The sequence below is a fragment of the Corvus moneduloides genome, chromosome Z (assembly GCF_009650955.1).
Source record: "Corvus moneduloides isolate bCorMon1 chromosome Z, bCorMon1.pri, whole genome shotgun sequence".
Classification (NCBI taxonomy): Eukaryota; Metazoa; Chordata; class Aves; order Passeriformes; family Corvidae; genus Corvus; species Corvus moneduloides.
This window is the reverse complement of record NC_045511.1, coordinates 67,902,323-67,915,722: the sequence shown is the minus strand read 5'-3', so window position 1 is coordinate 67,915,722 and position 13,400 is coordinate 67,902,323. Positions and strand designations below refer to the sequence as shown.

General features: G+C 36.0%; 1 protein-coding gene across 1 annotated transcript in view; it reads right to left on the bottom strand.

Annotated features, from left to right (window-relative positions):
* Positions 1-13,400, bottom strand: part of SV2C (synaptic vesicle glycoprotein 2C) — a 115,359-nt gene that overhangs the window by 19,552 nt on the left and 82,407 nt on the right. Inside the window, exons 5-10 of the mRNA XM_032096360.1 lie at positions 11,339-11,472; positions 11,094-11,183; positions 6,744-6,854; positions 4,776-4,864; positions 4,259-4,423; positions 1,279-1,412 (exon numbers count right to left, since the gene is read on the bottom strand). Coding sequence (XP_031952251.1) covers positions 1,279-1,412; positions 4,259-4,423; positions 4,776-4,864; positions 6,744-6,854; positions 11,094-11,183; positions 11,339-11,472 — 723 coding nt within the window. The remainder of the gene's footprint in view (positions 1-1,278; positions 1,413-4,258; positions 4,424-4,775; positions 4,865-6,743; positions 6,855-11,093; positions 11,184-11,338; positions 11,473-13,400) is intronic.

Sequence of the window (13,400 nt, the reverse complement as noted above, 5' to 3'; positions counted from 1 at the left end):
AAAAGAAACATTTCAGCTAACAGCCAACTCCATGTGTAACTTTTGATTAAAAACATTTCAAGTTCAAGCCAATTTAATGACAACTTGGAGCTTTCACAGCTTTGCAAAAAGGGGGCTAGTTACTGCTCTTAATTTTGATAGTTTTTTATCTTACTAGAAAAATTTGCAGAGCTCTTGGAAAGGACCAACTAAAGCTGGAATTAGGAAGTTATATTGCTGTATTTTACCCTGCTTGAACTGTATTTCATTAAGGCCTTTCAGCACCACCTGGTCTTGCATAAAAAGCACTGGGTGTCCATGAGTTTCTATGACTCAGTCCTTCTCAGTATCAGGCCTTCTATTTCCTGATGAGACTGTCACTCATGCTCAGTTTGGTTTGATTTCCGTTAAGTGAAATACTACTGTGGAGTTCAGTTTAAACTGATTTTTGTTTCTGAGAAGGCCTCATGGTCTTCAGCTTGTCCATGGATGAGTTACTCTATGTAGTTAATTCTTCTGCCAATACCATTCCACAGGACTAGCCTTATATTTCTGTTTTTACTCCATTCCTCTTGCCAGTTTTATAAACCTGAACCAAGAATACCTTCCTTCCACATAAATATTATTGCTTGCTGTGAAACCTAGGTCTATTTATTATTATTTATTATTATTTATTATGACTATTATTTATTATGACTGCTGAAGTTACAGGAAAGCAGGAAGAAGTGGCCTATCTTTCCAACAAGCTTAGTTGGCCATGTTCTACTTTCAGTTATGTTTTATTAAACTGGGAAAAAAGAAGTCTTCTGTTTAAACAGAGGAAAATATGGATTTGTATTTTTGTCAAAATACTTAGGAGATTGGGAATGATTACAGATTAGGTAGTTTGAATCCTAAACTCAGATTCCCCTGCCACAGCAAGCACAGTGAACAAAGTATTTCACCAGTCCCTTTTGGACTAAATAAAAATACAGTAGTTAAGGCTACCAGTAAAACAGTAAATGTATTTTCTTCTCTCCAGACTGAATCTCTTCAGAGATGGTTGAAATTAAAGATAAAAAATAAATAATATATTATGTTAATAAAATAAATCATTTATTATCCGAGTCAGTATTAGGTCTGCAGTATCTCTCGTAGTGAGATCCTTTCACTTCTCTGTTGTAACAAGCTGGTTGCTTTTCATATATTATTATTCCTTACCAAAGGACTTCTTCTATGTTTTATTAGAAATCCAGAAATTATAAATGTAAGATGAGAACATGCAGCTGATCAATGGGCATTTGAGGCTTTTTCTCATACCTGTGTTGTAGAAGGTGGTATTAACAAAAGTACAGTTCCTGAAGTATGTATTCAGTGAAGTAATGTCTTCAAACACACAGTTCTTAAAGAGTGAATCTTCAAAGGTTACTGATTTAAACTTCATCATAATAAACCTGCCCAATACAAAGAATTCCTGTCAGTCTACCATCATAATTTAGAAATAGCAACAGATCAAGCTGATGCAGCTATTTAGAGCTAAAAATTCTCAACCCCTGTAAAAATGGTTCCTTTGATGCATTTTGCAGGTATGATTAATGATTAACTCACTCTAGAATACTATTATTCAGAAGAAGAATTAGTGAGACAAATAGCTGCACACAGCTACTGGCCCTAACTGGTAATATAATTTATTTGATAATATTTCTGTTGTTACTTGTCCTTAGTCATCAATCAAAAACAATGTCATGACAGTCATGGAACAGCCTTGTAAAACCACAATTGCTAGTAACTTGACATTACACCTGGAAACAGGGAGATCCTGCTTCAGAAATTCAGTCCCTGGGAATAAATAAGCACTTGCAAATACAAACAAGCTGAAAAGAAAGAATTTGTCAAAGAATCCTGATTTGTCAGATGAATACACTGGTTACTCAGTTAGGCTCAAATACAGATCATACCGGTCCAAGTTTAAAAATTGTTTTCACAAAATGGTTATAACACGAATAAAAAATTACATTGCCAGTTACACAGCTAGACATCCAAACGTGCGTCCTCATTACTCCTGTGCCTATGGACGCAGTTGGAATTATAATTACTATGTAAATAAAACTGGCATAAACAATTTGCTGGTAGCTGTTTTTTATTTCTGAACATCCTCCTTCCTACTGACTCTCATTTAACACCTACAGGTTTTATCGAAATATTAATAGAAAAATCAGTGACAAAGTATATTACATACAGTAACATTCTACCTCAATGTCACTAGACTAAAACAATGCTGTAAGACTTTTAAAATAAAATTCTGCCAAATAACATGATTATGCTAACAACAACAACCACAACAAAGATATAGAAATACATCATTATTTTTGTGATGTCATTCATTTCACACGTGTGAAGATGTGGAAAAAAAGGGCAGTTTTTCTGGAAGTAGTTTGAAAGTGGCAACAGTTTGAAAAGCAGTGCTTTAATTGTTGTATGTCGATAAGATCTGTTAAAATGGAAAAATCTTCCAAACACAGACCTGGCTTCATTCTAATTAAACCTGGGGTCACTAGCTAAGTATTTTTCTTATAAGAAGAGTAATAGCAGGAATAGGAACATTCAGAAAAATATGCTGTCTACAAAGGAGCAAGAATTAGAGTCTCTCACAAATAAATTTGCTGGAACCACATCTTTATGAGAAAGGAGAGGAAAAGCTAGTAATATTTTTCACAGTAAATGACTTACTAACTAATGAATTCTCTTTTTGTATTGAAGAAGAATAGTGTTTTCAGTCCATTAGTTTTAGTTACTATATAATTTCTCATTTGTGACAGACTGATTAAAATCAGGCTGGAGCTCGGTGTCAACTCATTATCATTTTTCATACAGCACTTTCCATTCTAAAATGTAGACTTATTCCAGAGGAGAACAAAGAAAATATAGTGATTAGATTAGTCAGTTGAAACAGAGATGACAGACTACACGTTCTACATTCTTCTGATGCACTTTTTACCTTTGGACAGGAAGCATGTGACTACATTAAAACTGGTGTCACACTGATTTGAATTAAAACCCATCAGGAAAGCAATGTATTAAAAAGTCAAGTATTGATGGATCTTCTCATTAAGAAAGAACATGAAGGAAACACTGAGACTGAGGGTGAGTATGGTATTGAAACATTTATGAAGGAATGACATCAAATGGGTTCATACCTCTTGGAAAACATTCTGTGAATCTCAAATAACTGTCAGAGGTGTATTAAATTTGCACATTTGAAAGAGTAAATTACTGATTTAGCACAAATTAATGTAAGATTTAATGTTTTACAAGAATAATCTGCTTAAATTGATAGAACCTCAGCTGAGAGTGTGCTGTCAGTTACTGTCAAGTTACTGACAGTTCTTTGATTTAAGGAGACCATCTACATTCTGGAAAGGAGTAGGACTTGGAAGCTATGGCTAGGCTAAAAATTAAATAACTGCTATTTTTTTCTTCAATACATAAACCTTTATGTCAAAACTCAACTACTACTACTACTACTACTACTACTACTACTACTACTACTACATCATCACAAAATAATCAGTTTTATTCACTTACATATAGATTTTCCTATGGAAATAGTAATTGCTTATTATCATGACTTCTAGCAGACCATTCATATGGTTGTTCTGTACGTTTCTTAATAGAAACCAGATACGTAAACCAGCTGGGTTTAATTTTCCGCTAAGTTATCTAGCTATTTGTGAAGTCTAGATAGAGCCTTAATATATTTGCCTTCAGCTAAAAAAATCACACACAGCATTGCCAGAGTGTTGTTTCCCATTTCAGAGCTGTTCATGCTTTTTATTGGTTTACAGTAATGTTCAGATTTCATTTTTCTTTGATAAGATCCTAACCTCTCAGTGTTCAGCATTTTCACAGAAGCATCTTTCATCAATAAAAAACAACAAGCAACAGAGATGAAAGTACATCTTTCCCCAGCCCCCTACAATATACTGCATATGTTGGATCTGAAAACCTTTGAATCCCACTGTGAAAGGAAGTAAAATTGACTCAGGCTTTTTGGTCTGTTTTTCAGGATGACAAGGAAGCTGGGTTTGCATGGTGGATCCTCACACAGGAACCACCAGGGCATGTACATTTCTCCCCACGCTCATGAGTCATAAGAAATTAAGAACAGAAATAAATATTCACTAAAAAGTAACAAAACCATCTATCATTACCTCATGGAAAAAACTGGGTTATTAGGATGAGCTTTAAAACATGCATCTGTTTATTCCAACTAAGCCAAGATATTAGGAAATCTCTAAACCTGTCATTGATGTATTCTCCATTGCTGTGAATCTGATTTTCCAGTGTGAAGTTGAAGACAAAATGTGAGACCTCCTCATTGCGGAAATGTTTCACTCGGGATGCATATTCGTCGGACTGCAGATGTTTAATGACATCAGGAAACCAGACAGATAAGCCATAGTAGCTGTGAAAACACAGAAAAATTTCAGGCACTAATCTCACTCATTCAGAAATCTGTGTGAGGTGTGAACGAGCAGCTCTCTTGGCCACTTATGTGATGGAGCTGTTGCTCCATTAGAATAAAATGCTCCATAAAATAAAATTATTGAAAGATGCTGACACCAGAAGATGTCAGTGTTCAAAAAAGTTATTCCTGATCAGTCCGGTTTCAACCAAGAACAGACTAACTGACAAATATAACATTTTGTGGAAAGATCCTGAATAAAACGGATGATCATAGTGTCAGAAATTTACATGCAGATGATTTTTATGTCTGTCAAGGCTATAAAAAATGGTTTAATCTCAACCACTCTTACCCAAAAGACAGGGTGAACCATACAGCTGTAAGTTTGATTGTATTATCCTTCACCGGGTAGTTGAAGCATCTCATAAACGTCAACCAAATCTGTAAATCGTTACAAAACACATTTATTTACATTTTATTTTGAACAACTTTCTTAAAGGCTAGAAAATTTTTGATTCTTCTTTGATTGCTTCTGCAGGGCATGAGAGACAGCAGATCAGCTCTCTGGCCACACTTCTTTTGATGTAGCCCAGGATGTGATTTGCTTTCTCAGCTGAAAGAACATATTGTAGGCTCATGTCAATTATTTTCTAACCAGCGTGGACTGTATACATTAATTCAACCTTACTCTGATCACCTCAAACTTTCCTAATCTCTAGCCAGCTTCATTTTACTTTCTCAAATAAATCAAGGATTTTCTCAGAAATATTTCCTTCTCACTTCCCAGTATTAGACAGACTATATTCCATAATTAAACAGGGATACAATCAGATTGTGATCGATCATAACCTGCCATGGCTAGAAATTGATGCCTGAACTATATGAGGATAATGTAGGACTACCGCAAGGTCAGAGACAGTATAGTAGAGCTGACTGATAATGGTGTTCTCATCTCTCCCCCTCTCTCCTTTCAAGAAGAGGAGAGGAGAGGAGAGGAGAGGAGAGGAGAGGAGAGGAGAGGAGAGGAGAGGAGAGGAGAGGAGAGGAGAGGAGAGGAGAGGAGAGGAGAGGAGAGGAGAGGAGAGGAGAGGAGAGGAGAGGAGAGGAGAGGAGAGGAGAGGAGAGGAGAGGAGAGGAGAGGAGAGGAGAGGAGAGGAGAGGAGAGGAGAGGAGAGGAGAGGAGAGGAGAGGAGAGGAGAGGAGAGGAGAGGAGAGGAGAGGAGAGGAGAGGAGAGGAGAGGAGAGGAGAGGAGAGGAGAGGAGAGGAGAGAAGAGAAGAGAAGAGAAGAGAAGAGAAGAGAAGAGAAGAGAAGAGAAGAGAAGAGAAGAGAAGAGAAGAGAAGAGAAGAGAAGAGAAGAGAAGAGAAGAGAAGAGAAGAGAAGAGAAGAGAAGAGAAGAGAAGAGAAGAGAAGAGAAGAGAAGAGAAGAGAAGAGTTGAGTTCTAGGAGGCCCCAACACCCATCATGCAATGTAGAAAGTGCTCTGACCCAGGGTCTAGTCTAGTGAGGTAACAAGGATGTGAGCCAACCAAGCTGCAACTCCTTAAAAGATGGTTTAGTAAGATGCTGAAGCATATTATTTCAATCTTCAAGTGCTCCATTTTTGGTCAGTAACTGTAAAAGTAGACAGTTCCTGGAATTTTTTCTTTTCCATGGGGAAAACGTGACAAACCTTGGTTTGCAACACTTCATCATAGTTCTAGACAGCTTAAAATGACAGACTTTTAATAGCTGTGAAAAGACAGTTTTGAACTTCTAAAATATTAATTAATGAGGCTTTTTTCAATTTTCATTGCAAGGCTCAAAGATAGTATGCAATTTTGTTTTTACAAAAAAAGTAACAAAAGGATAATGAGCACAGTGCCAGCAAGCTTGTATTAAAATCTGAAGTAGCTCTAAAATATTTTTCTGGTAAAACATTTGACATACCTAAAAAGTACATGCAGATACAATGCCTTATAAAGGCATTAGTTTATGCAATTTATTCATTAATATATTCATGTGGAATATTGATCCACATTCTCAATACATAGTTATTTTGTGCTTTTTATGTCTATCAGTATGTATTATTAGCTATCACTTCTGTGAGGATGGATGCAGCATTTTCCTCCTCTGAAGCTGGGATAAAGCTCTGTGATTCACCTGCATTTTTTTCTGGGTCAGGAAACCAAAATCTTACACTGGTTCCTGATTCCCTCAGTTGCATGGAAAATGTAGCATTGCAGCTATCAACAGCAGGAACTCAGCAAATCCATCTCATTTCTGAAAGTTAATTAAAAAGGAGGAACGCAGTTACAGAATGAACAGAGATGTTACTTACACCATACAGCTCTGTGCGGATTCTTACAAAACACCGCCTGTACCAAGTTCCAGTATCGCTCTCTATTTCTATGAGCTCATCTATCTGCTTTGGTGTTTTGATTCTGGTAACCTAGAAATAAAAACAGAACAAAAATATTTGTATTTTCTAGAATCATGAACTGCCTATGGAGGAGTATTGGTGGGGTTTATTACACCCTGTCTACTAAAAATGAGCAGATACTTAACCTGTGTCTACACTAGAAATGCTTTAGATTTATAAAGGAATAGTAGCACATTGTAATGCCAAAGTCATTATGGATGCAACTGTTTCAGAAAAGCTCTAGATATGCAGGAAATAAGTTCCTCTGGCTACAATAAGCTGTTGCTGCCATATTCTTCTAGAGTGGTGTTCTATATACCTCTGATGCTACAAAGGATAGGATTAATTTAAAACACCAGTTAACCATGTCCAGAATTTGCCCTCAAATTGTTTTCGACTTGCTATCACAACATTGTTGGAAGCCTTTTGATTAAAGACACAGCAATGAAAATAGAAGTATTCAAAATGTCATGAATTAGTAGTTGGACAAACTTTTTATTATTTTGTTATTTTCTCTAGTGTTAAACAGAGAAGAGAGAAGAGATGAGGTGGAATGATTTGGAACCAAGCATGTTATTGCTGTTATGAACAATCACCTACTTATCTAAAGTGAAATGAGATAAACAGACATCAGGGAAAAATACAGAATTACCAGTGACAGAGAATGTAATGCATCCTACAATGCTAATTTTTACTTTTACTCAGTTGTGTAGGAGAACAAGGATGTGTTGCATGGTCTTTCCAGACACAGGATCTGATAAACTTACACTACTGTATGGTTTTGCTTTTAGTTTCTGCTCTGATCCCAGCTTCATAGTGATATCACAAAAGGCATTGTATTCATCCACAGTTTTTCTCAAAAGAAGACAAGGAGAGAACAGAAAGAAAATGAATAAAATGGGGAAAGGGACTGACACAGAAGGAAGGAGAGAGCAAGAGACTGAGTGTCTGATGTTTGGCTGCAGTTTCTGAAGTTAGCCATAGCTTGTGTTTCTTCTTAACAGAATGGGCACATCCCCTGCCCCCACCTCCAATGTATCACACTGGATTACAGGACATCAGGGAATAGCAATACTGATGATAAAGCTCTAGTTTTGAGCCTACTGCTTTTACAGATGTATACTGTTTGAGATGCAACAGCAGCCTCATCCCATGAACAAGAACACAGGAAAGCCCACTGAGCAGTTTGAGGTACAACTGCCCTCATTTCTGAAGTACTACAGCTCACTGTTTTGCCAGATCATGACTTTTTCTAAAGCCTGTAGCCTTCTTGTCATGCCTCGTCCAGTAATCCTGTCTCATCATTCCATCGATCTCAAGCTTTTCTTAAACTGCTTTTATGAAATGTGTTACACAAAAGACTGAGTCAAGTCCTCAAAACTTATCTGATATCTCCTACATACAGAAATCCTTACATACCACTCCTCTGGGCAGAAAGGGGATGCCTTTTGAATCCCACTCTTGTGGGCACAGGGACAGCCTTTTCACCATACTGGGCACCTGACTCAGTTGGAGCTGTGGAGACTGGGGGAAACATGTATCCTAGGACCCCTGTATGTGACTGCAGACAAAAGTTCCCTGGCCTTGGTGGTTCTTTAACATATGAAAAGTCCGACTGAGTCAGGACAACAGTCCATCTGGACCATGCAAATTCAGCATGTCAGTATATGAAGAATGAAAAAAAACCAAACTCAGAAAAGAAAACCTATTTTAATGAAAATGATGCTTCTGTTTAAAAGCAATGGTTCGACGTATGTAATGTTTTTAAATTTTAAAAAATCAAGACTTTTTGCAAAGAAAAATATTTGCAGGAAAAAGAATTAATACATGGCAATGGAGAAGTAGAGAAAATTTTGGTTTTAAGGATGCAAAGCTTTTTTTTTTTTTTACATCTTTAAACCAAGAGATCTAATGAATATGTATTTTAAAAGCCCAGGAAGATAATAAAGCATGTACATAAACATTTAACTTCGGTAGTTCCATGTTTGACGATACTTTCAATTTATTACCATCTCTGTTAGTGTCACTGCTTTCAGGAGAAATTCTCCAAAGTATGAAGAGCCACCCACTCAACTAATTCAGGAACCAGAATACTCCATTTTGGATTAACTCTAAACCCAACTGCTTGTCAGTTGATGCTGTCTCTTTCTAAAGGCTTGAAGATAATCCCCTCAATAATATAAGTAAAAAGAATAAACATAACTTGTGAAAAAAAGCTTCTAGAAAAATACTAAATCAATACAATACAGGAAAATGCATAAAAGAAAATCACACTACAGAAAAAACTATATTAGTAATGGAGAAAAAGTTACATCATCCTTAGAGTCAGAAAACATACTATCAAAATGTGTCTGATGTAACTAACAACAGGAAGTGGAGGAAATTAGTAAAGTGTTAAGTCATGGAATGGCATTGGATAAGCAGAGGAGAAGTACAGAAAGCTTAGGAGAATTATGTGAATAAATTACTGAGACAAAATATCACAATATCAAGGATTAATTTAGAAAAAAAAAAGAAACAAAAAGGATATGTCAAAAAAATTATTCATAAATTCTTTGCTTTCTGGGTTTTATGAGATGAAGTGGTGATGTTTTACAATAAGAAGAGAATGATGCATTTTCTAATCATATTAATGGTAGCTAAAAATAGGGATGTCTGTACATGTCTAACCTTGACACACAGCACAGTATTTCTAATCTCAACTTGATATATGGGGTTGAGTTTCCCTAATGCTCAAGGCAGAAACTGGCAAAATTAATGGCTGATCAATTTACAAAAATAACTGTAGATAAAGTGGTTGAGTGCCACATTTTAACAACCACAGAGACAAAGACTTGTTAGATCACATGAGCTGGAAACAACAAGCATGTGCTTTGTTTTCTTCTCCACAGCTGCTTTAGGACCTGATTACAATTACATCAAAGTGACGTGAGAGGCTTGTCCTTCCTCCCACATTTTCTCCCAGCACATTTCTGTCTTATTCCTTGTGCCCAAACCAATACTAAAGGGGGACAGGGCCAGTGCTGTGGCTGACGGAGAAATGAGTCAATGAATATCAATAGTGGCAAAAAAACCTCCCCTGGAGTTACCAGGAGCAGGCTTATTCTGTCTGAAAGCAGCTCGGATCAGCAAGAGCCAATTGTGAAATTCCGCCATAGCTGTATGGCGTTAGGCAAATCCCTTTACTCATAAATTAAATCATAAAATAAAATATTAGATTAGGTGGGATTAGAGGTAGGTCACCAGTGTACCGATAAATGTGGATTTGTCATGGTAAGTGTGCTAACCAGCCTTCTCTCAAGAAAAATACAGGAATTCTTGTGCTTCTTTGTGGAAAAATTTAAATGGAAGCAATAGAAACTACATCCAAGGCAACAAACTGCAAGTCTCAGTGGAATAAAGTTATGTGGTCAGATGGTCATTCCTAAAGAGAACCTTTAAGAGGATTTCTTAATTAAATTATATGTGCATTATAGTAAGAAGAAAGCTTCTGGAAGAGGAAAAACATCCCACACATGGCTCTGAGGGAGCAGAGTGCACATACTACCACAGCACTGTACAAGCTGGAGAGGCCGACTGGATTTCAAAGAAAGTGCTGTTTGATCCCACTGTATCCAGGAAGACAAGATTGTTGTGTATAGTCTTCATAAATGAGGAAGATGCCATAAAAACATTCCATTTTTGAATTGGCAATTTCTCTTCCAATAGAAACAACCCATCAATACTTTAAATAGGGCTTTATAATTAGGCCTCAACAAAATGAATTTGAGCTTCCAAGACATTTTGAGAATATTAAATGTTTGAAATTAGTATTTCATAGAAGTGAAAATGTAGTTTTTAAAATCATTATTTTACCTGATAAAAATGGAAAAAAAATTCCAAATCCTAAAAAACACAACAGCTAACTAATTTGGACTTCTATGTGCCTACTGTTATTACTAAGGGTGAAATATTAATAAATATAACACAGATGGACTCTATTAAGTATCTTGGTACACCAGATAAAATTATCATGCTATGGGTTCATACACCCGTGAATATCCTGGCCAAAGGCTGATATCTTAGTAGATGTTGTATATATAACAAGTTCAGTAGGAATTCACAATATTTTAGGTATTTCGGATTAGGCACAATCATTTAGGTATTTAGAGTGCAAAAAATTGGCTTAGTCATTTAGAATATTAATATTGATTGCTTAAGACCTCCAGACCTCACCAGTCAGCAGGGTTGCTGATGTGATAGGTGATTAGCTTTAAAAGCAGTACTCACAGTGAAGACTTTCTCGGGCTGACCACGAGCGCGCATGTTCGTGTCATGAATTTGCTTGAGTATCATCCAAGCTTCATCATGTTTTCCAATCTAAATATTAGAACAAAAGATTTCAGCACAACACATATGGAAATTAAGTTACTCAGTATAGTCCCTGAACCATCTAAATACCTGTTTGGTAGAGGTCATGATATAAAACAGAAATAATTTTAACTGGAATCTAGAAACCATTTGGAAAGTTATACCTCCAGCAGGAACCGTGGGCTTTCCGGCATAAAGGTGAGGGCAACCACAGAAGAGACACAGGGCAACGCACAGACAATCACAAATACTCGCCAGCTGTGGAACTGGTAGGCAGAGCCCATGCTGAAACTCCATCCTGTGGAAGCAGAAATTCATGAAATGTAGACAAATAAGGAGTATTATACGTGTTATCCTATATATGCTGCTTCTTGGAGATGCAAAATTATACCTATATTTAAATGAAGCCTGACTGATATATTTCCACAAATATCGATCATCTAAAAAATAATTTTACACTATGACTTTTAGCCTCTTGCATCTGACTAGTCAAGCTGGAAAATGGCTGTGTTATGGATGAAAGACTTTCTTATGCAGGGATGAAGAAGCTTCTTTCAATTCTCTTAGCAAAACCTGTATTAAGGCAGTTATGTGAACCAAACAGGGACATCATCACCATGCATAAGAATACATATACAAAGAAATAGGTTTTTTATGAACAATGGAATTGGAGAGACTTAAAAATCTACACTCGTATTATATATTTTATGGAATTGCATAGCTTTCCTTAATATTAGCTGTTTCTACAAAGCTGATTTCAACACTTAATAAGAATCACCTATGTGAAACTGGAGGGCTCGTAGTTCAGCATTTTAATAAAATATCTGGTTGGTTGGTGTATTATCACTGGACTCTTGAAATGTTATAATTGTAAGAAAACTAAGAATTTATCTTAAGAAAGGGAAAAGTATTATTTGGGTAACTACCTGGCCTTTTATTCTGGCTTCAGTACAGTGGAAATTTTCAAGTAAAATTTCCAAGGATAACTTATTAAAAGATGAGTGGAAGATAAGAATAATGGTAAAGGACAGAAGACGTTACTGGAAGAAAATGAAATCTTGGCTAATCAAAGAACTGATGTACTGGGTTAATCTGATATATTATTTGCTATCTGATTTTTCTAGGCAAAAGACATGGTTGATTGAATCTGTCTGAATGTCAGTAAGCAACTGGAAGAACATCATACCAAATGGCCTTTTAAATAGCTCTCCAAGGGAGGTATTTATCTGAGAAATCTAAAGTGTGTTTTGGAATTTAAAGATTCTATGCTGTGGATCATAAACACATTATTGGAAAAAAAATTCTTTCTCATATTAAAGTACTTGCATACTACCACATGAAAAATCCTGTCAATTTATTTTTATTCTTTATCAATGGTTTGGTGAAACATCTTGATCAGCAAGATGTGAGAATGTATTTATTTCTGGTCTCCTATGGACATCCTATGTTTCTGAAATTATATCAGTTTGCTCTACAGCCTTGTTTAGCACTGCCACCTTTACCCCAGGGAGAAAGGGATAAAATCAGTAAGAGTATTGACGATGATCTTGGAATCCCACATTATTTTTTTCAAGAAAGGCTCCATATAGACATAGTTTAGTGCTCCAAATGTCCCTCCAACTAAACAAGGATGTCTAAAAGTTAATGTTAATTTTTATTCCAAAATAAAACCTGGAATTAAAATTTAAGAATAAACATGTAAACAAACCAAAACCAAAGGCATAAAAGTGTATTAGAATTCACTCTTCATTGATTTTTGGAAAATATTAACATTTGATTTTATGGGATTTCAAATCTTAAATAATATGGATGTATTTTACATCTAAATTGTGAAGGGAAGGAAATAAATAAGAAAATGTTTACAGTGTGTTAATTAGGCAATCAGAAACCACACGTGTGTTTTGGCTGTTGTAAACATATTTTATTCTAATCATTAGAATCATATTCTTCATTACATAATTTAAAATATAGAACAAAATCACTTGATGCAGAATTTGTAAAATGATACTTTTTGGTCTGATCAGTGAGTTGATCTGACTCTCTGGGCAGCTGTGCAACTGCAAGTGCTGCAGGGAAGGGAGCACAGGATGGGAGTTTTCATCTTTCAGAAAGTTCAGTATCTGTCAAGGTACCAGCTTTTGTTATTAGAAACTGTTCCAGAAATACACAAAGCCACCAGTATAGTCAGGTAATCTGCCTTTCATTGCTCTAGTTCATGTTTTATGG